The 27,977-nt window shown below is 40.3% G+C and overlaps 1 protein-coding gene across 1 annotated transcript in view; it reads right to left on the minus strand.

Moving 5' to 3' along the window:
• The window catches only part of LOC130369339 (dynein axonemal heavy chain 3-like), a 919,716-nt gene that overhangs the window by 397,538 nt on the left and 494,201 nt on the right, over window positions 1–27,977 (minus strand). Inside the window, exons 25-29 of the mRNA XM_056574479.1 lie at window positions 26,847–26,985; window positions 15,834–16,024; window positions 15,342–15,437; window positions 6,316–6,507; window positions 1,988–2,121 (exon numbers count right to left, since the gene is read on the minus strand). Of these exons, the coding sequence (XP_056430454.1) occupies window positions 1,988–2,121; window positions 6,316–6,507; window positions 15,342–15,437; window positions 15,834–16,024; window positions 26,847–26,985 (752 nt within the window). The remainder of the gene's footprint in view (window positions 1–1,987; window positions 2,122–6,315; window positions 6,508–15,341; window positions 15,438–15,833; window positions 16,025–26,846; window positions 26,986–27,977) is intronic.

Raw genomic sequence — 27,977 nt, forward strand, 5'->3', positions numbered from 1 at the left:
GATTCACCTTGCACAGATCTTTAAGAGGCTCACAGCTTACAGTGCAGGTGCACACAATCTCTCTCTCCCACTCTCCTGCAGAGAGCACATACTAAACTCTCCCCCACTTCCTGTGTTCTACCATGTCATATCTAAGTCAGTTACTTGAGATGGATTTTCCTTAACAACAAGAAGTATTATTTTACTGAGGGAGTAGTGGATGCCTGGAATAGCCTTCCAGTAGAAGTGCTAGCTGCAAATACAGTAAGGAAGTTAAAGCATTCTTGGGATTTAAGCATGGGTAAGATAAGATAAGGCCAGAAACTATTAATGATATTCAGAATATTCAATGGACTAAATAGGCTAATCTGGTTCTTATCTGCTGATTTTTCTATGTTGTTTGTTCTCCATTTGAGATATTCTAAAGACTATTTCCATTGGTTACTGCCATCTAATGGTGAAACTTTTGACACTGATATGTCCTTGTACGGTTTCCTTACATTGCTGAGTGGTAATCTATTCTGTCCTACCCTAAGTCCTAGAGGTATCTTAGTACTGGGAGTTATTATGAGGACCCTGGAATGGTGACTGCTAAGGGTGAAGTTTGGTTCTACAGCCTTGCAATCTGTCATTATGAGGGTTGATGCCGAGAAAGACCCAAGAAGTAAAAAATCAAAGCTCATCCACCAATGAATAAAAATGTTAAACAGAGCTGGTTAGGAGTGCAGAGTAGGTGCTCATAGGGGGATCACACCAATGTTTGGAATATGACTTCAGTCTCATATTATGCCCTCTAGAAAAATATGACGCAGAAAACAATTAAAACAATTCAATGCTATCATCCAAAACATACAAGTTTCATGTTGAGCTACTACTCTGTTGAAGTATTACTCTGTTGATGTATTAGAGCCTGAAGAGGATTCACACATGGCTTTTTGTGGCATCTTTTCATTAAGTTTTTTGAGCCAAGACCAGTAGGTTTTCCAAAAATTTGTAACATAAACGATAGGCTTTTTCTTGCTAGATTCACTTTTGGCTTTAGCTTAAAATACTGAATGGAAACCTGCCACAAACTGCTGTGCTTGTGAAACCCCTTACAACAATATCATTTATTTCCAGAAAATCTGAAAAAATATAGATGTCAAAATAAACAGGAATAACACATTCTATATATTTCAAATACAGAAGTAAAATACATGGTTGTGTGAAGAGCTGGAATGCTGTATGTACTGAAATACACACCATACTGGATAAAAAGTAACATAGTAACATAGTTCATAAGGTAAAAAAAAAAGGCCAGAATCCATCAAGTTCAATCTATAACCCTAACTAGTCCCTACTGAGTTAATATAGATCTAGAATCCATAACCTTTAATGTTATTATTCTCCAAAAATGCATCAAGACCCCTTTTAAAATATTTTACAGAGTTCATCATGACCACCTCCTCTGGCAGAGAATTCCACAGTCTCGCTGCTCTTACAGTAAAGAACCCCAGTCTTTGCTGTGTAGAAACCTTCTTTCCTCTAGACGTAGAGGATGCCCCCTTGTTATAGATACAGTCCTGGGTATAAATAGATAATGGGAGAGATCTCTGTAATGTCCCCTGATACATTTATACATAGATATTAGGTCGTCCCTAAGCCTTCTTTTTTTAAACTAAATAACCCTAATTCTGATAATCTTTCTGGGTACTGTAGTCCTCCAATTCCCCGTATTACTCTAGTTGCCCGTCTTTGAACCCTCTCCAGCTCCACCATAGTAAATAATAATAAGATATGCTGCTCTCTCAAAAAAAGTTTTGAAGAAAACAATTTTAAATATATTGAGCAATATAGTACAGCGCTTACATTGTTTGCGTACATTATTTGCATCTTGCATTTACTTGGTATTCATTATCTGCCTCCTGCCACAGGGCTCTGCTTTCAGGCACCATCCAGAGTATAAATAGTTAGCAGAAAAGTTTAATATCTTCTAGTAAACACTCATACTGTAACTTTAATTAAATACCTTTCAGACAGAGCTACAACACTTTGATGGAAGTGCTGACACATGAACACAGCTTCATTCCTTATTTCCTGTGACATTTCCACATCATCAAGAAAATGATTTGCCACCTTCTCAAGAGCGTCTTCGGGCCATGCCTGTAGAAAAAAAATGTTTATTATACTGAGAGGAAGGCAAAAAAACAAACACCAGACTTTCAGCACAATTGTGCAAAATTTTATACAAATATTTGCATACAATTCATTTTCGTTTTGTTCATTAGCTCCAAATATAAATGATAAAAATACATGAAAGTCCAAAATTGTCCCTACTGTCACATTACTGTCCTACCTGCTTCATTAACTACATATTCTCCATTAGTGAAATGTATTGTCAGAGAATAAACAACTTATTTTTATTGTACAGAAGTAAACCACCTCATGTTCTCTATGTCTTCAAAGTGATGAACATTGTAGAGTGTTAAGGTTCACTATTGTGTATTAAAACAGGTTCAGCACTTTTGATAGGGTATTGCCATTGCAACAAGGTATGGATGACAATAACTATGCCAAATAAACTGACCATGAAAAGCCGAATATAAGGTAATTTGCACCCATTTATCAAATAAGATTTAGTAAGTGATGGAACGGTACATCTGCTTTAAAGTTATGTTCTGGCCAGGAATACAAAACATCTTGCTTATACCACATACAAATGTTATTTTATTGATGGTATCTCTCCTTATCCTAATCTTCCTTCCTCCTGGTGCTCTCCTACCATTTTATATAAATAGTCGTGTACTGTGAGTGACCGCAGGATTTGTGTCTTTTATCAGTAGCATGGTCACCAATACAAAATCATGGGTAGCTGAAGAGAGGAAGGCTACTCAATTAGTCAAGTTTCAGTACAACCATATAGTAACATTTTGTATGATGTTTTAAAAACCTATTAGATACTTTCAACCACAGACCAATGATTGCACTATTTTTGTATTTTTCATTTTTATCCAGCGCTATATCGGAGCAATTCTTCCTAGCCTGCCGGTGCTGCAGGCACACCTCTGCCATTTACTCATCGGTTCATACAGCCTAATAAGGCTGTATGAACCCATGAGTAAATGGCAGAGGTGTGCCTGCAGCACCGGCAGGCTAGGAAGAATTGCTCTGATATAGCGCTGGACCCAGATTCTGTTCTGAAAAGGCTTGGCAGACCCACGGAAAGGACTTTATGCAGGGTATAGTACATTCCAAGCAGGAGTCTGATACCCCCAATAGGTGGGGCTGGTCACGTGGTGAAGACCTCAGCAGAGTCCTCCAGCTTCCATTAGCATCTATCTGCAAACTAGAGTAAATGAGCGCAGATCTCATAGATCAGTGCTCATTTACTAAGCCTATTACACTACATGGTAATTGTGTGACCATGAATGATTGTTTGATTGTTAATGTGGCCCTTTGCTTTCATCACCATCAGCCACACATACCCTATTACATGGGGAGATATGTGCCTGACCATTTTTTGACAGATTAAAATGACCTGATCAGCCAACGAATGGGTATTTGCTTATTCAATGCCAGATCACTAGTCCCATTACACAGGGCAATATCAGACTGATAATCACCCTGCATAATAAAGCAAGTTTGTTTTGATATTATCTGGGTAGGAAAAGATCATAATATAGAAAGTTGGTTGAAACATACATATAAATTGGTAAGAAATTTGCAAGGCTAGTTTATACTCAAGTAAGGCAAGAATTAGAAAGGAAGTCTATCCTCAATGAAGGTTTAATAGTCATATTTTTTTCTTGAATATTTGAAACCAAACTTTTTTTAAATTTTTTGAAAATATAAAATAGTATAATATATTAGGCTTCTGATACAGTCTTCTGTGGTATAAATTGTGTTTATGAACCGCCATGCATGAAAAATTATAACAGTTTGTTAGTGCTTACAAGAAACATGTCAAAACCATCATTGGGGATGACAAACGTCAAATAATTAAAAATAAGATTATTGACAAAAGAGTAAATAAATGAAATGAAGAAAAGTAATATAACATTAAAAACCTGATCTAAAAGTACAACTGATTATGACAGTAGTGAGCACAGATCTGTATCTCATGGTCTATTCACTTTCATTAGGAAATATAGGTCCTCATAACAGCTATTATAAAGCACAGAGGCAAGGATGTTCAGCCAGTGAGAGGAAGATTTTAGGGAGACTTTGTTTATTTACAACAATATCTGCATAATTTATGAATCGAATAATGACAGCTTGTATGTTGTATTTGGAGACATCAGTGTCTTTGGTTACCTGGATCCACACTGCACCTTACTGAGGTTACCATAGGAAATGTGATCACTGTGTTGTCTCTTTACATTGGGGCTTCATATCTCTTCAAAGAAGCAATGTATGCATGACAGGTGGGAGCCTGAGAAATATTTCCAGTTGTTTTCATGACAGTAAGTTCAAGCTCAACCTTTATTTTGCATTGGCTGTATAGTCTGTGAATGCTGAATCCAATTAATTTGTAAGGTACATACATGTTTTCTGTTTTTATATTTTTGTATTTTTCATTTTTATTTTTACAAAACATGCTGCTACTAATGAATATGTCAGCACTATCAAGTACCTCAACTGCTGAGCTCAAAAAGGTGGATATGGGTTGTGGCTCTGAATTGTTCAGAAAAATGTTATTAACTACCAATAAATTCTATATAAATACTCAATGTAACTACTTTATATGTGTATACTAATAAGACCTTTTAGAAATTAGAACCTACAAAAAATAAAATTTACAAACAAAAATTCCATAAAAAAACTAGTAACATCAGCTGTGTCATGATAGGGGGCAGGGAACAGGGAGCTAGTGAGCCCTAACTGTCCCTACAGCCATTGTCCCTTCCTAATGCTCATCCACCCTAAATGACGGATTGACGACCACGAGGACGAACCCTATACTGCACTATAGTGCTGGGGCGTCAGAGTCAAACAAAACAAAAACAAAAAGTAAATGTTGGGAAACAAGTCAGGAGCATAACGGGTATACTACAAAGCTACGAACAGAAATGCCAGGCAGGATAAAGCATACTAAAAACAGGATGAATATTAATGGCAGATATGATAATATGAACAAGACTAGTTGTGAGGATAAGGGTACAGCAGACAAAACCAGGAGATGCATGGGATGAACAGGTTAACTGAATGTCAGAACACTAAACGAGTCGGGAAATCAAGAGTTCACACTGTTCACACTGGACTCCAAACAAGAACACACAAGACACCTCACTCCAATCATGGAGGGACATCCATACTAAAGCCAAATAGGCTCCTAGCTAGCAGGCACACTTCACAGTGTGAATAGGATACTAGCCTAGGAGGAAACAAAAATCATAAATACAAGCAAACATGGGTACAGACACAAGGCTAACTCACTCCTAGATAGACAGATTAGCACAAAGCTCAGAACAGGATTCTATCCAAGGAGATCTAGGAGCAAACAAAGTCAAATCATGACTGACAAACACACAGACTCAGGCAACACAAAGAATATGCAGAACGAACAATTCAAGAATGCTAAAACCAGACAACGGTACTAAAACAAGGCAAGCTAAAATCTATATATCAAACAGGACAGATAACCATGGTTAAAACTCAGGATACATGTGCTCAGACAGACATAGAGAACATCATGCAAACATGGTCAGAGTAACAGGTGTAATTACCAGCCCAGAGCAACACCTAAAGAGGCCTTATATATACTGCTAGTGCTGAAGGGCTGGAAGGTTAACTCTTCCCACACCAGGGAAAATAAACAGAAACTGTGCAGGACCCAAAGCATAAAAATGCTAAATACAGAAAAAAGGACATTACAAGCTGGTTGTCAGTTGCCAGGTAGCAACAGATCATACGTTACAAATAATAATACATTTATATCCGCTGACTGCAATATCATTGGAATTCAATTTAGATTTTTCAAAATAATTTTATAATCTCGGGTGCCCTTATTCCAACAGTGTATTTACTTTGTCGCTATGCCCCCTGTTCCCAAGATATAAGGGTTTTGCTATTTTGTTGACTATTTATATTTTTATCTGAATAGTCAGATGGGTGGAAGGTTTAATTGCAAAATAGGGTGTGAATGCTCAGCTCAGGGAACTTCTTAATCACACCGCCCTGAACATGACTCACGCCCCTCAGACTCAAATTCCACCCATTGACCCATCTTTTGTTTACTTGCTGTAGTAGGACATAATACAATTTGTTAAAAATAGTCACATGGTATTCATTGATGATTTAGAAAGTGAAAAAGTTACCTAAGGTCTTATAATACACGGATAATGAAACTTATTTTACCTGAAACCAGTCAACTGTGCAACCGTTTACAAGAGATGTGTAATGACGTAGATGGTGACGAAAAGCTTCTCCTGTTGGACTAAATGCTAGCACGACATGTAAGTTCCTTTTAATGCCATCTTTAAATTTATTGTAAAATTCTGATGGAATGTTTTCACTTTGTGTTTCATGAGCTGGCAAAAACTGACGCATCTATAAAACAGTAATAAGCAACAACAGAACTTTAAGTTTCTCATAGCCATTGCATCACATTTCCTTAACGGGGGGAACACCACCCTTAGACATTTTATCCCATATCTAAAGGATAGGGGATAAGATGTCTAACCATGGGGGACCCGCCGCTGGGACCCCCCGCAATCTCCGTGCAGCATCCTGGGTTTAAAACAGTATGTGGCGTGAGGGGATTGTGACGTGATGTAACGACCCCCACCGCGGAAGCCCAATGTTCTAAACAAACTGTTTAGAACATCGGGTGCTGCACGAAGATCGCAGGGGTCCTTTGGATTGGGAATAACATGACTAGGGGTGGAGTAACCCCTTAATTGACAAATTACCTATATATCAACCTGAAATAATCTTATCCTAGCAACAACATTAATAACTAAATATCTCCTGCCATACAGGTGTAAACAAAACTATCAATGTGATGATGGCTTTGCACAATGCTACGTGGGTATCAAATATTTACTTTATATCTATTTTTTAATGAATACTGACATCAAAACAAAAGCCATCCTTACTTTATGAATTACATGAAATGATAACAATTCTGTACTTTTGTTCATTCTATAAGAACAATTTCTAACCCAAACCAGGTCACTGGCCCGCTGCCAACAAAAATTCTTCCTATAGAGAATAAACTGAAAGGCTGGAATTAGATGGCATAAGCTTTCTTTATGGAGTAAGTTCTTATGAGAGTGAAGAGAAAATAAAGCTGATGTTCAACCATTTCGGAGAATCATGTTAAATGTAATTCCATTTTTGTTTATAAATTGAAATATATTATGAGAATGTACTAAAAAAAACACTCATGGAAACATATCTTACCTTTAACTTTCTACCCGTAGTCATTTTCATCTGATGTTCTAACCTCACAAATAAACTTATTAAGTCAGCATTCACCTTTTTGGCATAATGTGCTTATAAGTTTTATATATATATATATATATATATATATATATATATATATATATATATGTCCAAAAAGAAATAGTGGCACTCCCGTTGATTCAGTGCAAAGTGATGTCTTTTATTCACACGTTTCGACAGCCTCTCGCTGTCTTTGTCAAACCTATATATATATATATATATATATATATATATATATATATATGTATATATATATATATATATATATATATTATTTTATTTAACTTTTTTTCTCGTGAGGGATTCTTTTTTTTTTCTCAAACAATGCTCAATCCCCTGTACAGACATAGATTTTAAATCTAACACACTGGCTTCCTGTAGCTGCCACTAATGGGAGAATTGGGGCTTACTTCATACTGTTACACATTCAACTAAGTAAATACTATTATACTCATTTGAGACAGGATGATGCAAATTCTCAGGAGAGCGGGAGGAGCTGGGAGCTTGAGACAAAACCTCACTGACAATGAGAGAACCACACAAATTCCTCTCAGGGATATTTCAAGCAAAAACATGTTAAAGGGGTAGTCCAGTGGTGAAAAACTTATCCCCTATCCTAAGGATTGGGGATAAGTGTGAGATCGCGGGGGTTCCGACCGCTGGGGCCCCCTGCGATCTCTCTGTACGGGGCCCCGGCTCTCCGCCGAGATAGCGGGTGTCGACCCCCGCACGAGGCGGCGGCCGACACGCCCCCTCAATACATCTCTATGGTAGAGCCGGAGATTGCCGAAGGCAGCGCTTCGGCCCTGCCATAGAGTTTATTGAGGGGGCGTGTCGGCCGCCGCCTCGTGCGGAGGTCGACACGCCCCCTTCCTGCGGGCTGTCGGGGCTCCGTACAGGAGATCGCAGGGGGCCCCAGCGGTCGGACCCCCCGCGATCTGCAACTTATCCCCTATCCTTAGGATAGGGGATAAGTTGCTCACCACTGAATCACCACTGGACTACTCCTTTAAAGCAAATATAGTTTGGGGTGACACTAAATTAGAAATTGGAGGGATATTGAATTTTTTTTTATACTGGAATACCCCCTTAAATACTCTCTTCTAGACAATGGCCTTGATTTACTAGGAGTGGAGTGTAGTTTTCTTTGTGGTTTTTTTTTCCCCAACAGATATTTTTCCATGGTATTTACTAATGTTTCCCTATGTTTTGTCCTTTTCCCTACGTTTTGCTTTTTTTTTTTTTACACATGCTCTGAGCTGTAGTGTTTTCCTCAGCCCAAATCCCCCACATTTTATGTGGAAAAGTAAATATGTTGGGATTTTTCGAAAAATGTTGGGAACACGCCCCATTTTCAGTGGCCATGCCACGTTTTGGGTTTTCTAAGAATAATGGAGAGTTGGTCTGGTTTTTGAAATTCTTGAGCACACAGAATTTCTGGGGCAATGCTAAATCAGGGCCAATGTGTATAGAAGCTTTTTATCAACTATTATACCTATGTAGCACAACAATGCATCCACAATACAAACCCTTAAATGTAGCTGTATTGGTACCAACTAAAATAAGACTTTGAGTATGTTCACATGATGCAGATCTGCTGTGGATCAGTTGTATATCAGTTGCGTAAAACCCAAAGCAGAAAATCTGCAGTGAAAATCTACAATCTGAATAAAAACAAAATAATTTATTTACAATCGGATGAAAATTTTTTACATAAAATCTGCATCTTAGCTGCATCATGTAAACATACAGTGGGACAAAACAGCATTTATTCAGCCACCACTTGTGCAAGTTCTCCCACTTAAAAAGATGAGAGAGGCCTTTAATTTTCATCATAGGTATACCTCAACTATAAGAGACATAATGAGAAAAAAATCAAAAAAATCACATTGTCTGATTTTTAAAGAATTTATTTGCAAATTATGGTGGAAAATAAGTATTTGGTCACCTACAAACAAGCAAGATTTCTGGCTCTCACAGACCTGTAACTTCTTCTTTAACCCCTTAAGGACACATGACGTTCTCATACGTCTCCATTTCCGAGTCCTTAAGGACACATGACGTATGAGAACATCATGTGTTTTACCGGCCCCCCGCAACCATCTGGAGTGGAGCCGGTGCCCGATGCCTGCTGAAATCGTTCAGCAGGCATCGGGGCATATCGCCCAGGGGGGTCATTATGACCCCCCATGTCGGCGATGGCCGCAGATCGCTGGACAATTCAGTCCAGCGATCTGCGGCGGATTCCGGGTCAATCGGGTCTCCAGTGACCCGGTGACCCGGAATTATTGGCTGATCGGGGCCGTCAGAGACGGCCCCGAACAGCCAGAGCCAGCAGGGGTGAGGTGGCCGGCCGACCAATCAGGGCGCCTGCTGCGGGTGTCACTCCCGCAACCCGCTCCGCCCCTCTTCCGGAGGACGTGAGCGGGTGCGGGACGTGCACCCCGGGTGCTGGGGACCCCGATCCCCGGCGTCCCTGTTGGGATCGGGGCCCCAGGAGCAGCGGCGGCGACGACGAGGGACTGACCTGTGCGGCGAGGATCGTTGGAGGTGAGTGACAGCCTCCTGCTGTTGCTTAGCAACAGCTCCCAGCATGCAAAAAGGGCATGCTGGGAGCTGTAGTTATGCAACAGCAGGAGGCAGACCACCACAACTCCCAGCATTCCCTTATGGGCATGCTGGGACTTGTAGTTTTGCAACAGCTGGAGGCACATTCTTTCTATGGAAAAGTGTACCTTCAGCTGTTGTATAACTACAACTCCCAGCTTGCACAATCAGCTAAAGTGCATGCTGGGAGTTGTAGTGGTGCATCTGGTGGTTGCATAACTACAACTCCCAGCATGCCCGTTGGCTGTCGGTGACTGCTGAGAGTTGTAGTTTTGCAACAGCTGAAGGCACACTGAGTTAAGTAGCAAACCAGTGTGTCTCCAGCTGTTGCATAACTACAATCCCCAGCATCCCCAGCCAAAGTAGTATGCCTCCAGCTGTTGCATAACTACAACACCCAGCATGCCCTTCCGCTGTCCGTACATGCTGGGGGTTGTAGCTTTTGCAACAGCTGAAGGCACACTGGTTGCAAAACACTGAGTTTGTTACCAAACTCAGTGTTTCACAACCAGTGTGCCTCAAGCTGTTGCAAAACTACAACTCCCAGCATGCACTGATAGACATAGACAATACATGCTGGGAGTTGTAGTTTTGCAACAGCTGGATGTCCCCCCCCCCCAATGTGAATGTACAGGGTACACTCACATGGGCGGAGGATTACAGTAAGTATCCGGCTGCAAGTTTGAGGTGCGGCAAAATTTCTGCCGCAGCTCAAACTGCCAGCGAGAAACTACTGTGAACCCCCGCCCATGCGACTGTACCCTAAAAACACTACACTACACTAACACACAATAAAAAAAAGTAAAAAACACTACGTATACACATACCCCTACACAGCCCCCCTCCCCAATAAAAATGAAAAACGTCTGGTACGCCACTGTTTCCAAAACGGAGCCTCCAGCGGTTGCAAAACTACAACTCCCAGCATGCACTGATAGACCGTACATGCTGGGAGTTGTAGTTTTGCAACAGCTGGATGTCCCCCCCCCCCCAATGTGAACGTACAGGGTACACTCACATGTGCGGAGGATTACAGTAGGTATCCGGCTGAAAGTTTGAGCTGTGTCAAATTTTCTGCCGCAGCTCAAACTGCCAGCGAGAAACTACTGTGAACCCCCGCCCGTGTGACTGTACCCTAAAAACACTAAACTACACTAACACACAATAAAATAAAAAGTAAAAAACACTACATATACACATACCCCTATACAACCCCCCTCCCCTCCCCAATAAAAATGAAAAACGTCTGGTACGCCACTGTTTCCAAAACGGAGCCTCCAGCTGTTGCAAAACAACTACTCCCAGTATTGCCAGATAGCCGTTGACTGTCTAGGCATGCTGGGAGTTTTACAACGGCTGGAGGCACCCTGTTTGGGAATCACTGGCGTAGAATACCCCTATTTCCACCCCTATGCAAGTCCCTAATTTAGGCCTCAAATGCGCATGGTGCTCTCACTTTGGAGCCCTGTCGTATTTCAAGGCAACAGTTTAGGGCCACATATGGGGTATCGCCGTACTCGGGAGAAATTGCCTAACAAATTTTGGGGGGTATTTTCTGCTATTACCCTTTTTAAAAATGTAACATTTTCGGGAAAACAAGCATTTTAGGTAAAAAAAAAATATATTTTTTTACATATGCAAAAGTCGTGAAACACCTGTAGGGTATTAAGGTTCACATTACCCCTTTTTACGTTCCCTGAGGGGTTTAGTTTCCAAAATGGTATGCCATGTGGTTTTTTTTTGCTGTCCTGGCACCATAGGGGCTTCCTAAATGCGGCATGCCCCCAGAGCAAAATTCGCTTTCAAAAAGCCAAATGTGACTCCTTCTCTTCTGAGACCTGTAGTGCGCCAGCAGAGCACTTTTCACCCCCATATGGGGTGTTTTCTGAATCGGGAGAAATTGGGCTTCAAATTTTGGGGGTATTTTCTGCTATTACCCTTTTTAAAATTGTAAAAATTTTGGAAAACCAAGCATTTTAGGTAAAAAAAATACATATTTTTTTACATATGCAAAAGTCGTGAAACACCTGTAGGGTATTAAGGTTCACATTACCCCTTGTTACAGGGGTCTAGTTTCCAAAATGGTATGCCATGTGTTTTTTTTTTGCTGTTCTGGCACCATAGGGGCTTCCTAAATGCGGCATGCCCCCAGAGCAAAATTTGCTTTCAAAAAGCCAAATGTGACTCCTTCTCTTCTGAGACCTGTAGTGCGCCAGCAGAGCACTTTTCACCCCCATATGGGGTGTTTTCTGAATAGGGAGAAATTGGGCTTCAAATTTTGGGGGGTATTTTCCGCTATTACCCTTTTTAAAAATGTAAACATTTTGGGAAAACAAGCATTTTAGGTAAAAAAAATATTTTTTTTTTACATATGCAAAAGTCGTGAAACACCTGTAGGGCATTAAGGTTCACGTTATCCCTGTAAAAAATGAAGATTTTGAATTTTCTCATTCACTTTGCTGCTATTCCTGTGAAACACCTAAAGGGTTAATACACTTACTGAATGTCATTTTGAATACTTTAGGGGGTGTAGTTTTTATAATGGGGTCTTTTTGGGGTATTTCTAATATGAAGACCCTTCAAATCCACTTCAAAACTGAACTGGTCCCTGAAAAATAGTGAGTTTGAAAATTTTGTGAAAAATTTCAAAATTGCTGCTGAACTTTGAAGCCCTCTGGAGTCTTCCAAAAGTAAAAACTCATAAATTTTATGATGCAAACATAAAGTAGACATATTGTATATGTGAACCCAAAAAATATATATTTTGAATATCCATTTTCCTTACAAGCAGAGAGCTTCAAAGTTAGAAAAATGCAAAATTTTCATTTTTTTCATAAAATTTGGGGGTTTTTCACCAAGAAAGGTTGCAAGTTACCATAAAATGTTACCACTAAGTTAAAGTAGAATATGTCATGAAAAAACAATCTCGAAATCAGAATGATAACTAAAAGCATTCCAGAGTTATTAATGTTTAAAGTGACAGCGGTCAGAATTGCAAAAAACGCTCCGGTCCTTAAGGTGTAAAATGGCCTGGTCCTTAAGGGGTTAAGAATCTCCTCTGTCCTCCGCTCGTTACTTGTATTAATGGCATCTGTTTGAACTTGTCATCAGTATAAAAGACACCTGCTGTCCACAAGCTCAAACAGTCACACTCCAAACTCCACTATGGCCAAGACCAAAGAGCTGTCAAAGTACACCAGAAACAAAATTGTAGACCTGCACCAGGCTGGTAAGACTGAATTTGCAATAGGCAAGCAGGTTGGAGTGAAGAAATCAACTGAAGGAGCAATTATTAGAATATGGAAGACATACAAGGCCACTAATGATCTCCCTCAATCTTGGGCTCCATGCAAGTTCTCACCACACGGAGACCTAGTAGTGAATGACCTGCAGAGAGCTGGGACCAAAGTAACAAAGGCTACTATCAGTAACACATTACCCCACCAGGGACTCAAATCATGCAGTGCCAGACGTGTCCCCCTCCTTAAGCCAGTACACGCCCGGGCCCATCTGAAGTTTGCTAGAGAGCATTTGGGTGATCCAGAAGAGTATTGGGAGAATGTCATATGGTCAGATTAAACCAAAGTAGAACTTTTTGGTAAAAACTCCTCATGTTTGGAGGAGAAAGAATGCTGAGTTGAATACAAAGAACACCATACCTACTGGTATGCATGGGGGGGGGGGGAAAGCTATGCTTTGAGGCTGTTTTTCTGCTGAGGGACTAGGACAAATGATCCATGTAAAGGAAAGAATGAATGGGGCCATGTATCGTGAGAATTTGAGTGAAAACCTCCTTCCATCAGCAAGGGCATTGAAGATGAAATGTGGCGGGGTCTTTCAGCATCACAATGATCCCAAAAACACCACCCGGGCAACGAAGGAGTGGCTTCATAAGAAGCATTTCAAGGTTATGGAGTGGCCTAGCCAGTCTCCAGATCTCAACCCCATAGAAAACCTTTGGAGGGAGTTGAAAGTCTGTGTTGCCCAGCGACAGCCACAAAACATCACTGCTCTAGAGGAGATCTGCCTGGAGGTAAGGGCCAAAATACCAGCAACAGTGTGTGAAAACCTTGCGGAGACTTACAGAAAACGTTTGACCTCTGTCCTTGCCAACAAAGGATATATAAAATAATATTGAGATGAACTTTTGTAATTGACCAAATACTTATTTTCCACCATAATTTGCAAATACATTCTTTGAAACTCAATGTTATTTTATGATTTTTTTTCTCATTATGTCTCTCATAGTTGAGGTATACCTATTGTCATGATCACAACCTATCGGTCCAGCCAAGACATTAGAGAGAGTGTGATGGTGCAAGGGTTAAAGCCGCCAGACCTCTGGGTATCCACTACTAGTCCCAGCAAGTCACCAAATTAACCCTTAGATAAACATATTTCCACCAGAGCTGCCTTCAGAAAGGTGAGAGATCAAAGACCATAGCTGATTAATTAAACATTTAATCTGATAAAAGGTATCACAGTGCTATGCATAAAAATAAACAAATGACATACAGTTACAAAAATATGAAAGAGTTTAGCAAGACAAGTTCAGAAAACAAAAGGTGAAGTTCTTACAGCATGATGATATAGCCGTCCTTGTGAGTGAGAGTCCAGCTCTTGTCAGCTTTTGGCACAGCCTTGAACAACAGTTGAATCCAGCATTTTAAATCTTATCTCTGCTCCTTTGGAGGGAAACTCCATCCCCCCCCCTCCCCTCTGATCCCACCAGGTGAGGCATCTCTCTTCCTGACCCCTTATCTGTTTGATTATATGATGGGACCATAGTGCATGACTTCAAAGATACCAAACAGCCAGACCCCCAATAAAATGCAATACACAAACACGCAGTCTGAATGACCCTCACCCCCAGGTCTTAGTTTATACATAGATACAATTATAAAACACATGTATGTTTCCATAATCAGGCCTTGGGCCCGACACCTATGATGAAAATTACAGGCCTCTCTCATCTTTTTAAGTGGGAGAACTTGCACAATTAGTGGCTGACTAAATACTTTTTTTGCCCCACTGTACCCTTTGTTGGGTCTTAAGCAATAAGTAATTTCAAAAAGCATCACTTGGCGAATTTTCAGTTAACCATCTGATGTACCTTGAAATGTTATAAAACACATAAACTTAGAAGGTAATATTTTGTAACTCATGGACTGTTGTGCAGCACCATTAAGGTTAATTTCCTTTCTGTAAACTTTACTAGAATTCCCTTTACAATGTTCAATGAGTTTCTTGTATCACGAAATAATTCCGATGCCCTCCTCCCTCTCTGTCTGTGAGCACCTCTGACTGGAGAACAATAAAATAAAGATGACCTTTTCCATGACTTCCAGTTTTTCTTCATTATTAAACAGGGAAGGAACATCACCAGTGCTCAGGATCATGTTGATGTCTTCCAAAAATGACTCATCCTATTGCAGAAAAGAAAATTACCCATTTACAATTCAAATAATGAATCTCAGAACAAGACAAAAAAAATCTTTCACTATTAATTTATTTCTTGTACTTTTCCTGTGCAGTTATTTGCAAAACACGTTTCTATCCTGAAGCCCCATCTTTCTTCATCATCTTTAATGAGCGTTCATGAAACTACTATCATTCTCATAATAGGCATTCTGAGGACTAAAGCAGGCAATTTGCTGAGGAACTTTGTAGAGTATTGATATTACAGTTTTGTGGCACAATATCACTATGTATGTAAGTAGCTATTATTATATGCTGCATTGCTGATAATATGTTATTTTTATGGCCAGGTACAAGCATGATTAAATTATTCTCTGGTTTAACCTTTCTTTGTTTTGTTGTACCTTTATTTGATGATCAGCAAATAGAAACACAGTCGGAATCCCATTCTGTCCAGTGGCTCTCAACACCTTTTTCAGGTCATCTCTCCATTCACTAACTGTGTATGATTTCAGAATACTAACTTGAAAAACTTCAATATCTGCCATGAATGCTGCAAGTCTTGTGGCAGATTGTCGGCCAGTCCCTCCAATTCCTGGTTTTAGTAAGGAAACACAAAATATTAAGCTAAACGTTAAAGTAATTTGTAGCTTTTATTTAAATAAATGTTAAAAAGGTTATCCAACATAAGGTTACTTTAGTACTTACTTGCCAGACAGTAATGATATGCTTAGTAAGGATCCGTGCATGTCTTGGGGCTAAATGGCTGTGTTGTGGGTCCACCATACCACTGCTGCTTTCTTTTTGTGAAATGACTATTTCCTGTTGGAGTTCCCTCCCTCTAACTACAATTCCCAGGATCCTTTATTTGTAAGTTTGAGGTGACTTTTCTCTCTTTCACACATCTGTCACCCCACCCATTGAAACACAGCTAGGCTCCCTTTCATGCGAGCTGTGCTTGAAACTAAAATTCCCTGCAGCCCTTTGGAGAATGAGCTCCATCCCACCCAACACTGACTAGTGATGTAATGTAGGTGCACTGCAACCCAGGAAAAGCCCAAGACAACACTCATTTTGTATGTTGATAACAATGAACATCAGGGCAAAGATCACATAAGAATTGTGAGACCAGCCATCAAGCACAGATATAGACACTATATCATGAACTACACTAACTTTACATCCACTGTAGCATAGTCAAATAAAAAAAGTCTCCCGGAATACCCCTTTAATTTTATACAATAAACCTATAGTCACTGAGGCTATGATATATCATTGTAATAGTAGTTATAATAATTACTAGTATTAGGGAATAAGTGTCAAAGTACAAGGGGGTCTGACTGCTCGAAACCCTAGGTCTTTGTTTTAAAATAGTGTGGCAAGTACTTAAAGTGTGCCGCTGATCCATTCACTGTCTATGGTGCTGCTGGAGCCCAGTACAGCACTCTTAACCCCTTGGGGACCGAGCCCATTTTGACCCTAAGGACCAGACCATTTTTTGCAATTCTGACAACTGTCACTTTAATCATTAATAAAACTGGGATGCTTGTACTTATGAATTTGATTCTGAGATTGTTTTCTCGTGACATATTCTTCTTTATGTAAGTGGTAAATTTTTGTTGATGCTTGCATCATTTCTTGGTGAAAAATTCCCAAATTTTATGAAAAATTTGAAAATTTAGCCTTTTTATAACTTTGAAGATCTCTGCTTGTAAGGAAAATAGACATTCCAAATAAATTATATATTGATTCACATATACAATGTGTCTACTTAATGTTTGCATCATAAAGTTGACATGTTTTTACTATTTAGAGACATCAGAGGGCTTCAAAGTATAGCAGCAATTTTCCAATTTTTCAAGTAAATTTCAAAATCTTAATTTTTCAGGGACCAGTTCAGTTTTGAAGTAAATTTGAGGGTCTTTATGTTAGAAATATCCCATAATGGACCCCATTCTGAAAACTGCGCCCTCAACAGATTCAAAATGACAGTCAGAAAGTTTGTTAACCCTTAAGGTGCTTCCCAGGAATAGCAGCAAAGTAGAGGTGAAAATTCTAAATCTTCATTTTTTAAACTAACATACTGACACAATTGGGGAGACTTTAAAAAATATCTTAAACTCTCACTGTAAGATGTATATACCTTATGGAAATGAAAGGGTCAGAAATAAAAGAAAACCAATATGGATGAATAAAACCGTTAAGGGGCAATAAATTACAAAAAGAAAGCATTTAAACTACTAAAAGAGGACGACAGTGAGGAAGCTTTAAGAAGCTATAGAGAAAAATGTAAAATATGTAAAAAAAAACAGATAAAAGCCACAAAAATAGAGACAGAAAGACTCATTGCCAAAGAGAGTAAAACTAACCCCAAAATGTTCTTTAAAGGGGTACTCCGCCCCTAGATATCTTATCCCCTATCCAAAGTATAGGGGATAAGATGTCAGATCGCCGGGGTCCCGCTGCTGGGGACCCCTGGATCTACCATGCAGCACCCACCTCAAGCGGCTTCTGGAACCGCTGGAGGTCCTCAGGCTGAGTGCATCACGACCACCGGGACGGAAGATCATGATGCCATGACTCCGCCCCCGTGTGACGTCACACCCCGCCCCTCAATGCAAGTCTATGGGAGGGTGCGTGACGGCTGTCACGCCCCCTCCCATAGACTTGCATAGAGGGGCAGGGTGTGACATCACATGGGGGCAGAGTCGTGACATCACGATCTTCCATCGCAGGGGTCGAGATGGACTCAGCCTGAGGACCTCCAGCGGTTCCGGAAGCCGCTACAGGTGGGTGCTGCATGGTAGATCCAGGGGGTCCCCAGCAGTGGGACCCCAGCGATCTGACATCTTATCCCCTATCCTTTCGATAGGGGATAAGATGTCTAGGGGCGGAGTACCCCTTTAACTATATAAATAGCAAAAAGGTCAAAAATGAAAGGGTATGCCCTTTAAAAAACGATACAAAAAAGAAATTAAAAACGGGGATCAGGAAAAAAGCTAATATATAAAACAAATTCTTTTCCACTGTATTCACCGAGGAAAATGAAATGCCAGGTGAAATACAGCGAGATAAGGTAAACTCCCCAGTACAGGTCACCTGTCTAACCCAGGAAGAAGTACAGTGCAGCCTACAAAAAATCAAAATAGACAAATTGCCAGGTCCAGATGGCATTCACCTCCGTTTTCTAAAGGAATTAAGTAATGTAATAGACAGACCCCTATTTTTTATATTCAGGGACTCTATAGTAGCAGGAACTGTTCCCCAGGACTGGCGCATGGCAAAAGTGGTGCCAATATTTAAAAAGGGGACAAAAGGTGACCCAGGGAATTATTGACCTGTTTAACCTCTGTTGTATATAAATTTTTTGGGATTTTCTAAGAGATGCTATTTTGGAATATCTTGATAAAAATAAATGTATGACTCCATATCAGCATGGCTTTATGAGGGATCGGTCCTGTCAAACTAACCTGATCAGCTTTTATTAGGAGCTCCAGACTGGACCAGGGGGAAGTGCTGGATGTCATACATCTGGATTTTTCTAAAGCATTTTATATGGTGCCACATAAACGGTTGGTGCATAAAATGAGAAGGATTTGGCTGGGGCAGAATATGTGTAAGTGGGTAAGTAACTGGCTCAGTGATAGGAAACAGAGGTTATTAATGGTACTTATTCTGATTTGGTGACTGTTACAAGTGGGGTACCACAGGGGTTAGTCTTGGGTCCTGGCCTATTTAATATATTCATTAATGACCTTGTAGAGGGGTTAAATAGTAAAGTAGCAATCTTTGCAGAAGATGCTAAACTTTGTAAAGCGGTAAACACAATAGAAGACAGTGCACTGTTACAAATGGATCTGGATAGGTTGGAGGTTTGGGTTGGGAAGTGGTAGATGAAGTTCAACACTGATAAATGTAAGCTAATGCACATGGGGAGGAAAAATCCGGGCTGGGATTGTGTATTAAATGGGAGAACACTTGGGATGACTGACGTGGAAAGGGACTTGGGAGTCTTAGTTGACAGTAAATTTAGCTGTAGTGACCAGTGTCGGGCAGCTGCTGCCTAGGCAAATAAAATCATGAGGTGCATCAATAGGGGCATAGATGCCCATGACAAGGAAATAATTCTACAGCTGTACAAATCACTAGTCAGACCACACATGGAATACTGTGTACAGTCCTGGGCACCAGTGTACAAGAAAGATATAATGGAGCTTGAGAGGGTTCAAAGACGGGCAACCAGAGTAATACAGGGAATGGGAGGATTACAGTACCCAGAAAGATTATCAGAAATAGGGTTCTTTAATTTAGTTTGCCAGAACAGCAAAAAACACCCCACATGGTATACAATTTGGGAAACTACACCACTCAAGGAACGTAACAAGTTGAAACGTGAGCCTTTACACCCCAAAGGTGTTTGAGGAATTTTCAATAAAGTTGGACGTGAAAAAAAATAAAAATTTTTCACAAAAATGCTGATGTTACCCCAAATTTTTCCTTTTCACAAGGGGTAATAGGTGAAAATGTCCCCCAAAATTTGAAACCCCATTTCTCTCGAGTAAGGAAATACCTCATATGTGGATGTAAAGTGATCTGCAGGTGCACTAGAGGGCTCAGAAGGGAAAGAGCGACATTGGGCTTTTGGAAAGCGAATTTTGGTGAAATGGTTTTTGGGGGGCATGTCTCATTTAGGAAGCCCCTATGGTGCCAGAACCCTATGGTGCCCCTATGTGCCCCCACATGGCACACTATTTGGAAAACAACACCCCTCAAGGAATGTAACAAGGGGTGCAGGGACCATTTACACCCCACTGGCGTTTGACAGATCTTTCTAACAGTGGGCTGTGCAAATGAAAAATGTAATTTTTCATTTTCACAGACCACTGTTTCAAAAATCTGTCAGTCACCTTTGGGGTGTTAAGGCTCACTATACCCCTTGTTACGATCCATGAGGGGTGTAGTTTCCAAAATGGGGTCACATGTGGGTATTTATTTTTTTGCGTTTATGTCAGAACTGCTGTAACCAGCAGCCACCCCTGTGCAAATCGCCAGTTTAGGCCTCAAATGTTCACAGTGCACTCTCACTCCTGAGCCTTGTTGTGCGCCCACAGAGCATTTTACGTCCACATATGGGGTATTTCCATACTCAGGAGAAATTGTGTTACAAATTTTGGGGGTCTTTATTTCCTTTTACCTCTTATGAAATGAAAAGTATGGGGCAATACCAGCATGTTAGTGTAATTTTTTTTATTTTTTTATTTCACTAACAGACTGGTGTAGACCCCAACTTTACCTTTTCATAAGGGGTAAAAAAGAGAAAAAGCCCCCAAAATTTTTTTGATCAATGACTCCCGAGAACGGATATAACTCATGTATGCCGCTAAACTGTTGCCTTGAAATACGACAGGGCACCGATGTGAGAGAGCGCCATGCGCATTTGAGGCCTAAATTAGGGATTTTCATAGGTGTGGACCCGGATGCAAGTATTACACTTGCTTCCTCCACCAAAAATACTGGACGTCAGTTTTCCCCAAACAGGGTGCCTCCAGCTGTTTGCAAAACTCCCAACATGCCTGGACAGTCAATGGCTGTCCGGCAATACTGGGGGTTATTTTGAAACAGCTGGAGGCTCAGTTTTTTGAAAAACTAACGTACAAACTAATGACAGTGTAAGAGTGTAGTGTATATGTAGTGTTTTACTCTTTATTTAGGATGTGTAGTGTAGTGTTTTTAGGGTACATTCACATGGGGATTATAGTGAGTTTCCCCGCTGCAGCAGAACATTTGCCGCATCTCAAACTTGAAACGGGAAACTTGCTGTAAACCCCCGCCCGTGTGAATGTACCCTGACAGACCGTGCATTCTGGGAGTTGTAGTTATGCAACAGCTAGAGGCACACTGGTTGGGATTGGGAAAAACTGAACTACCGCAGTGTTTCCGTACCACTGTCTGTTACCTATCTCAGTATTTCCCAACCCATGTGCCTCCAGCTGTTGCAAAACTACAACTCCCAGCATGCATGGTCTGTCAGTGCATGCTGGGAGTTATAGTTTTGCAACAGCAGGAGGCACACAGGTTGGGAAACACTGAGTTAGGAAACAGACAATGTTTCCCAACCAGTGTGCCTCCAGTTGTTGCAATACCATGTTGGGAGTTGTAGTTATGCAACAACTGGAGGAGAACAGTTTGGAGACCACTGTGTAGTGTTCTCCAAACTGTAGCCCTCCAGATGTTGCAAGACTTCAACTCCAAGCGTGCCCAGACTGCCCAGGCATGCTGGGAGTTGTAGTTTAGCAACATCTGAAGGGCCAGAGGTTGCCGAACTACAACTCCCAGCATGCCTGGACAATCTTAGTATGCTTTGAATTGACATGTGGAGCACTACAGTTAAAGGACCACTGTCCTTCCAGATGTTGCAAAACTACAACTCCCAGCATGCTGGGAGTTGTAGTTCTGCAACATCTGAAGGGCCAGATGTTAGAGAACTACAACTCCCAGCATGCCTGGGCTGTCTGGGCATGCTGCAAATTGTAGTTTTGCAACACCTGGAAGGACAGTGGTCTCAAAACTGTGCCCCCCCCCCCCCCCCCAGATGTTGCAAAACTACAGCCTTTGGCTCTCTGGGCATGCTGAGAGTTGCAGTTTTGAATCTCCTAGAAGCAGCAGTGAAGATCACTTTACCGCTGCCTCCACTTGCCTGCCACCTCCTGTCACCCACCACTCACTAGTCACTGGTGCCCGCATGAACCCAGGTAACTGCCGCCGACGGTCCTACCACATCCAAGGCCCCCGCACATCGCTGCCATCTTCCCCCGCTCTGCTCCGACATCCAGTGGCGGAAATTAACTTTCCCCTCCTGCCCAGCGATTCGCCGGTCAGTCCTGATCGGCAAATCGCAGGGGATAGGAGGAGGTTACATCCTGCCACCTCGCTCCTATCGCTGTCTCTGACAGCTCCGATCATCCCTATTTTGATTTATCGGCGATTTGCAGCTACTGCACGGGATGCCTGCTGAATGATATCAGCAGGCATCCCGTCCTTAAGCACAAGGGCGTACCCATACGCCCGTGATCCTCAACAGGTTAATGATATATGAAAAGACGAACACCACCCAAAATAATCCACTACTGGGTGCAAACCAGTTGCAAAAATCTATTTCATGTACACCAAAAAAGAAAAAAGCTAGCAACTCTAGACGGATACACACCACTTAAAGTAAAATATTATTTTGATTGAATTTACTCGACACAAAAAAAAAAAAACACAGACAGTTAAAAACATTTAAAAATACACAATGACCCGAGCGGATGAATGTAATCTTACTACGCTCACCCTGTAATGGGTATAATGACCCCACAGATATAAACAGACTCGGTACAATATAATAATCAGAATAACAAGATTACCAATCAGTAACAAGAAGGGCAGAACCCACCTGAATATGAGCAGTAATCAAGTAGCAAGTATACTTGTGTTGCAAGTAGCAAGTATACAAGTATACTTGTGTGTTATTGATCACTCATGATGGAAAAAATATATGCTAAGAAATATAAAGTGTTACATGCAGCATCATATGCAATAATTCAAATAAATATGAATGACGAACTGCTGAAAAATGCTGAGTGCTATGTGCTGTAAAATGTTTGGGGTCAAGATGTAAATGAGAGTGGCTACTGAAGGCGAAACTCTCTCTAGCTACTGCCGGGACTCCCTACATCAATGACAGGGAAAAGCTGATTCCACGCGTTCCGCCTCCAGCTACGGTGGTTTCCTCAGGAGTGGTTTGATACTCATTGTGTCTCTCTTCGTCTTTGCTCAAGTGTTTATACTCCACCATGTCCTATTTCGAGTACCCATAACTGACTAATATATTATTATACATGAAGCCCCCATGCCTTTTTTGTATTGCGTGCAGAGCCATGTTCTTATTATGATCATTATTTTTTATTATTTTTTGAGCCTTGTTCTTATTTTTACTCTGCACCTAGAACATAGCGTGCCAAGCCTTGTTTTCATTCTGCTCTGTGTACAGAGCCTCGGTGTCATTTCATATTGACGTCAGACGGGTATAGAGCCTCATTTTTGCTCGGCGCTTAGAATATTGTGTGCCAAGCCTCGTTTTCATTTCACTCTATGTTCAGAGCCTCGATGTCATTGCATACTGACAGACAGACAGGTATAGAGCCTCGTTTCTATCTCGCATACTATGCAAATCTTGCCTAAACATTGTGAATACCATGTGACCTTCCCAGTTTGCAGTGAATTATTTCCGGTTTAGTGGACATCACACAACGCCACAAGATACTCTGGCTAATTACATACAGGTATCATTACAGATGTTTTTTATTTCTCATGATATATAAGAGAGACACAATGAGTATCAAACCACTCCTGTGGAAGCCACTGTAGCTGGAGGCGGAACGCGTGGGGTCAGCTTTTGCCTGTCCTTGATGTAGGGTGTCCCGGCAGTAGCTAGAGATAGTTTGGCCTTCAGTAGCCATTCTAATTTGCATCATTACCCCCAACAGTTTACAACACATAGCACTCAGCATTTTTCAGCATTTTGTCATTCATATTTATTTGAAATATTGCATATGATGCTGAACGTGGCACTTTGTATTTCTTAGCATGCATTTTTGCCATCATGGGGGATCAATAACACACAGTGCACTATGCTTGCTACTTGATTACTGCTCATATTCAGGTGTGTTCTGCCCTTCTTGTTACTGATGTGTTACTGTTTAATAATCTTGTTATTCTTATTATATTGCGACGGGACTGTTTATATCTGTTGGGTCATTATACCCAGTACGGGATGAGCTTTAAATGTTTTAACTGTTTGTGTACTTTTTTTTGTGTCGATTAAATTCAATAAAAATAATATTTTGCTTTAAGTGGTGTGCATCCCTCTATAGTTGCTAGCTTTTTTCTTTTTTGGTGTACAGTACAGCACTCTATCTCCAATAGCTTCGTATATAGAATGGAGCAGCGGTGTGCATGCACAACTGATCAATCCATTCAAAACAAAATTTTGGGGTCCCATTATAAAGAGGAAAAAACACTACATATACACACACCCTTACACAGTTACCCCCCCCCCCCCCCCCCCCTAAGAATTAAAAATGTCTTGTACGGCACTGTTTCCAAAATGGAGCCTCCAACTGTTGCAAAATAACAACTCCAAGCCATGCTGGACAGCCATTGACTGTCCAGGCATGCTGAGAGTATTGCAACAGCTGGAGGCACCCTGTTGGGGAAAAAATTCCATAGGGTATTTTTGGTGGAGTAGGCAAGCACCATGCTTGTATCCGGATCCGCCCCAATGCAAATCCCTAATTTAGGCCGCAAATGTGCATGGCACTCTCTCATTCCGGAACCCTGTCATATTTCATGGCAACAGTTAAATGCTACATATTGGGTATTTCTGTACTCGTGAGAAATTGGGTTACAAACATTTTTTTCCCCTTTTACCCCTTATGAAAAGGAAAAGTTTGGGCTACACAGCATGTTAGTTAAAAAAAAAATTATAGTAGTTGCCCACTACTTTTCATTTTCACAAGAGGTAAAAGGAGAAAAAGACACCCAAAATTTGTAACACAATTTCTCCAGAGTACAGAAATACCCCATATGTGGACATAAAGTGATCTGTGGGCGCACAACATGGCTCAAGAGTGAGAGAGCACAATGTACATTTGAGACCTAAACTGGTGATTTACATTGGAATGGCTGATAGTTTGTGACATAAGCGCAAAAAAAAAAAAAAGAAAAAAAAGAAAACACACTTGTGTCCCCATTTTGGAAACTACACCCCTCAAGGAATGTAACAAGGGGTGCAGAAAGCATTTACACTCCAGCAGATTTTTGGAACAGTGGTCCGAGAAAATGAAAAATTTAATTTTTAATTTGCACAGCCCACTGTTCCACAAATCTGTTAAACACTGGTGCAGTGTAAATGCTCACTGTACCCCTTGATACTTTCCTTAAGGGGTGAAGTTTATCAAATAGTATGCCACGTGTTTTTTTTATTATTATTTTTTGCTGTTGTGGCACCATGTGGGCTTTCTAAATGTGGCATGCCCCCAAAAACCATTTCAGCAAAATTCTCTCTCCAAAATCAAAATTTTAATCCTTCTCTTTTGAGCCCTGTAGTGTATCTGCAGGGCACTTTATGTCCACGTATGGTGTATTTCCATACTCAGAAGAAATGGGGTTACAAATTTTGGGGGACTTTTTCTCCTTTTTCCCCTTGTAAAAAAGAGAAAAACGGGGCTATAAGAACATGTTAGTGTACAAAATTGAGATTTTGAGGTTTCCTCTCCACTTTTCTGCTATTCCTGTGAAACACCTAAAGGGTTAAGAATCATTCTGAATGTCATTTTGAATACCTTGAGGTTGCAGTTTCTATAATGGGCTAATTTATAGAGGATATTTTATAGAAAGGCCCCTCAAATCCACTTCAAACTGAACTGGTCCCTGAAAAATTCAGATTTAAAATGTTATGAAAATTTGTTAAATTGCTGCTTTACTTTGAAGTCCTCTTATGTCTACAAAAAGTAAAAACATATCAACTTCATGATGCAAACATAAAGTAGATATATGATATATGTGAATCAATATATAATTTATTTAGCATGCCCATTTCCCTTACAAGCAGAGAGTTTCAAAATTAGAAAAATGCAAAGTTTTCCAAATTTTCATGATATTTTGAAATTTTTAACAAAGAGATGATGCAAGTATTGACAAAAATGTACCACTATCTTAAAGCAGAATATGTCATGAAAAAATGTTCTTGGAAACAGAATGAGTAAAAGCATCCCAGAGTTATTAATGCAAAAAATTGCCTGGTCCTTAAAGGGGTACTCCACGGGCAAGCATTGGGAAGTAAATGTTCTGAATGCTGTTTTCATGCTGGGGGGGCGGCCACGCCCCCTCATGACATCATGGTCACGTCCTCTCAATGCAAGTCTATGGGAGTGGCCTGCCGGCCATCAAGCCACCTCCCATAGACTTGCATTGAGGGTGTGTGGTCGTGATGTCACAAGGGGCGTGGCCAACCCCGCAGCGTGAAAAGAGCATTTGGAACATTTACTTCCGAACGCTGGCCAGTGGAGTGCCCCTTTAAGGTCAAAATGGGCTTGGTCCTTAAGGGGTAAAAGAAGATATTCCATCTTTGACATGTATGGCACATCCTTAGAATAGCTTATTAGATGTCTATAAATGTCTATTAGATGGAGGAATCACATATTTCATTTTGCTGCATTTCATTATCATATTTTTACATGGACATACTACTCGAAATGTATAAATTATTTACTACGTTTAATTCATTATGGGTGTAGTATAATAAACTAGTAAAAATGTTAAAACATTACAAATCATCAGTTCTACAGCTTCAAATCACTGGTGCAAATTCTTACCAATAAGTAAAGCATGTCCACATGGTAGTTTCAGAATTCGACTTATTCTAGAAATATGTTCAATGGCAAAGTGAAACATGACCAGATTCATGGAGGTCTTACTGTGCTTATTATATTGATGCAAAAAATGTTGCATACACTAAAAGACACAAGAAGATTAAAGAAATATAGAAAATTTATAAACTGTGTACAGAAGTATAGTAACAAAAACATTATAAAGTTGCAGTACAAAAAAATCCATAAAATCATAAGGGAGTTTACTAAACTCCTTCCACTTCCATTGGGTCACCTCCTTACCCCTTAAAAAGATGAAGTATCAAATTTAAATTGAAGATTTATGTTAGCTAGTAGAGATGAGCGAATCGAATATGACGATTCCGAATTCGTTCCGAATATCATGAAAAATTCGATTTGCAACATAGGAAAATATCGCCACGATTCTATAGCACAAATCGCTTCATTAACCCCTTAAGAACTCAGCGTTTTTCTGTTTTTGCATTTTCGTTTTTCCTCCTTACCTTTAAAAAATCATAACCCTTTCAATTTTGAACCTAAAAATCCATATGATGGCTTATTTTTTGCGCCACCAATTCTACTTTGTAATGACATCAGTCATTTTACCCAAAAGTCTATGGCAAAATGGAAAAAAAATCTTTGTGCGACAAAATTGAAGAAAAAACACAATTTTGTAAATTTTGGGGGTTTCCGTTTCTACGCAGTACATTTTTCAGCAAAAATGACACCTTATCTTTATTTTGTAGATCCATATGATTAAAATGATACCCTACTTATATAGGTTTGATTGTGTCGTACTTCTGGAAAAAATCATAACTACATGCAGGAAAATGTATACGTTTAAAATTGTCATCTTCTGACCCCTATAACTTTAAAATTTTTCCGCCTACGGGGTGGTATGAGGGCTCATTTTTTTGCACCGTGATCTGAAGTTTTTAGCGGTACAGTCTTTGTATTGATTGGACTTTTTGATTGCTTTTTATTCATTTTTTCATGATATAAAAAGTGCCCAAAAATACGCTATTTTGGAATTTGGAATTTTTTTGACCGTGCGGTTTAATTAACAATATATTTTTATAACACGCGGCGATACCACATATGTTTACTTTTATTTAC

The sequence above is a fragment of the Hyla sarda genome, chromosome 4 (assembly GCF_029499605.1).
Source record: "Hyla sarda isolate aHylSar1 chromosome 4, aHylSar1.hap1, whole genome shotgun sequence".
NCBI classification, from domain to species: Eukaryota; Metazoa; Chordata; class Amphibia; order Anura; family Hylidae; genus Hyla; species Hyla sarda.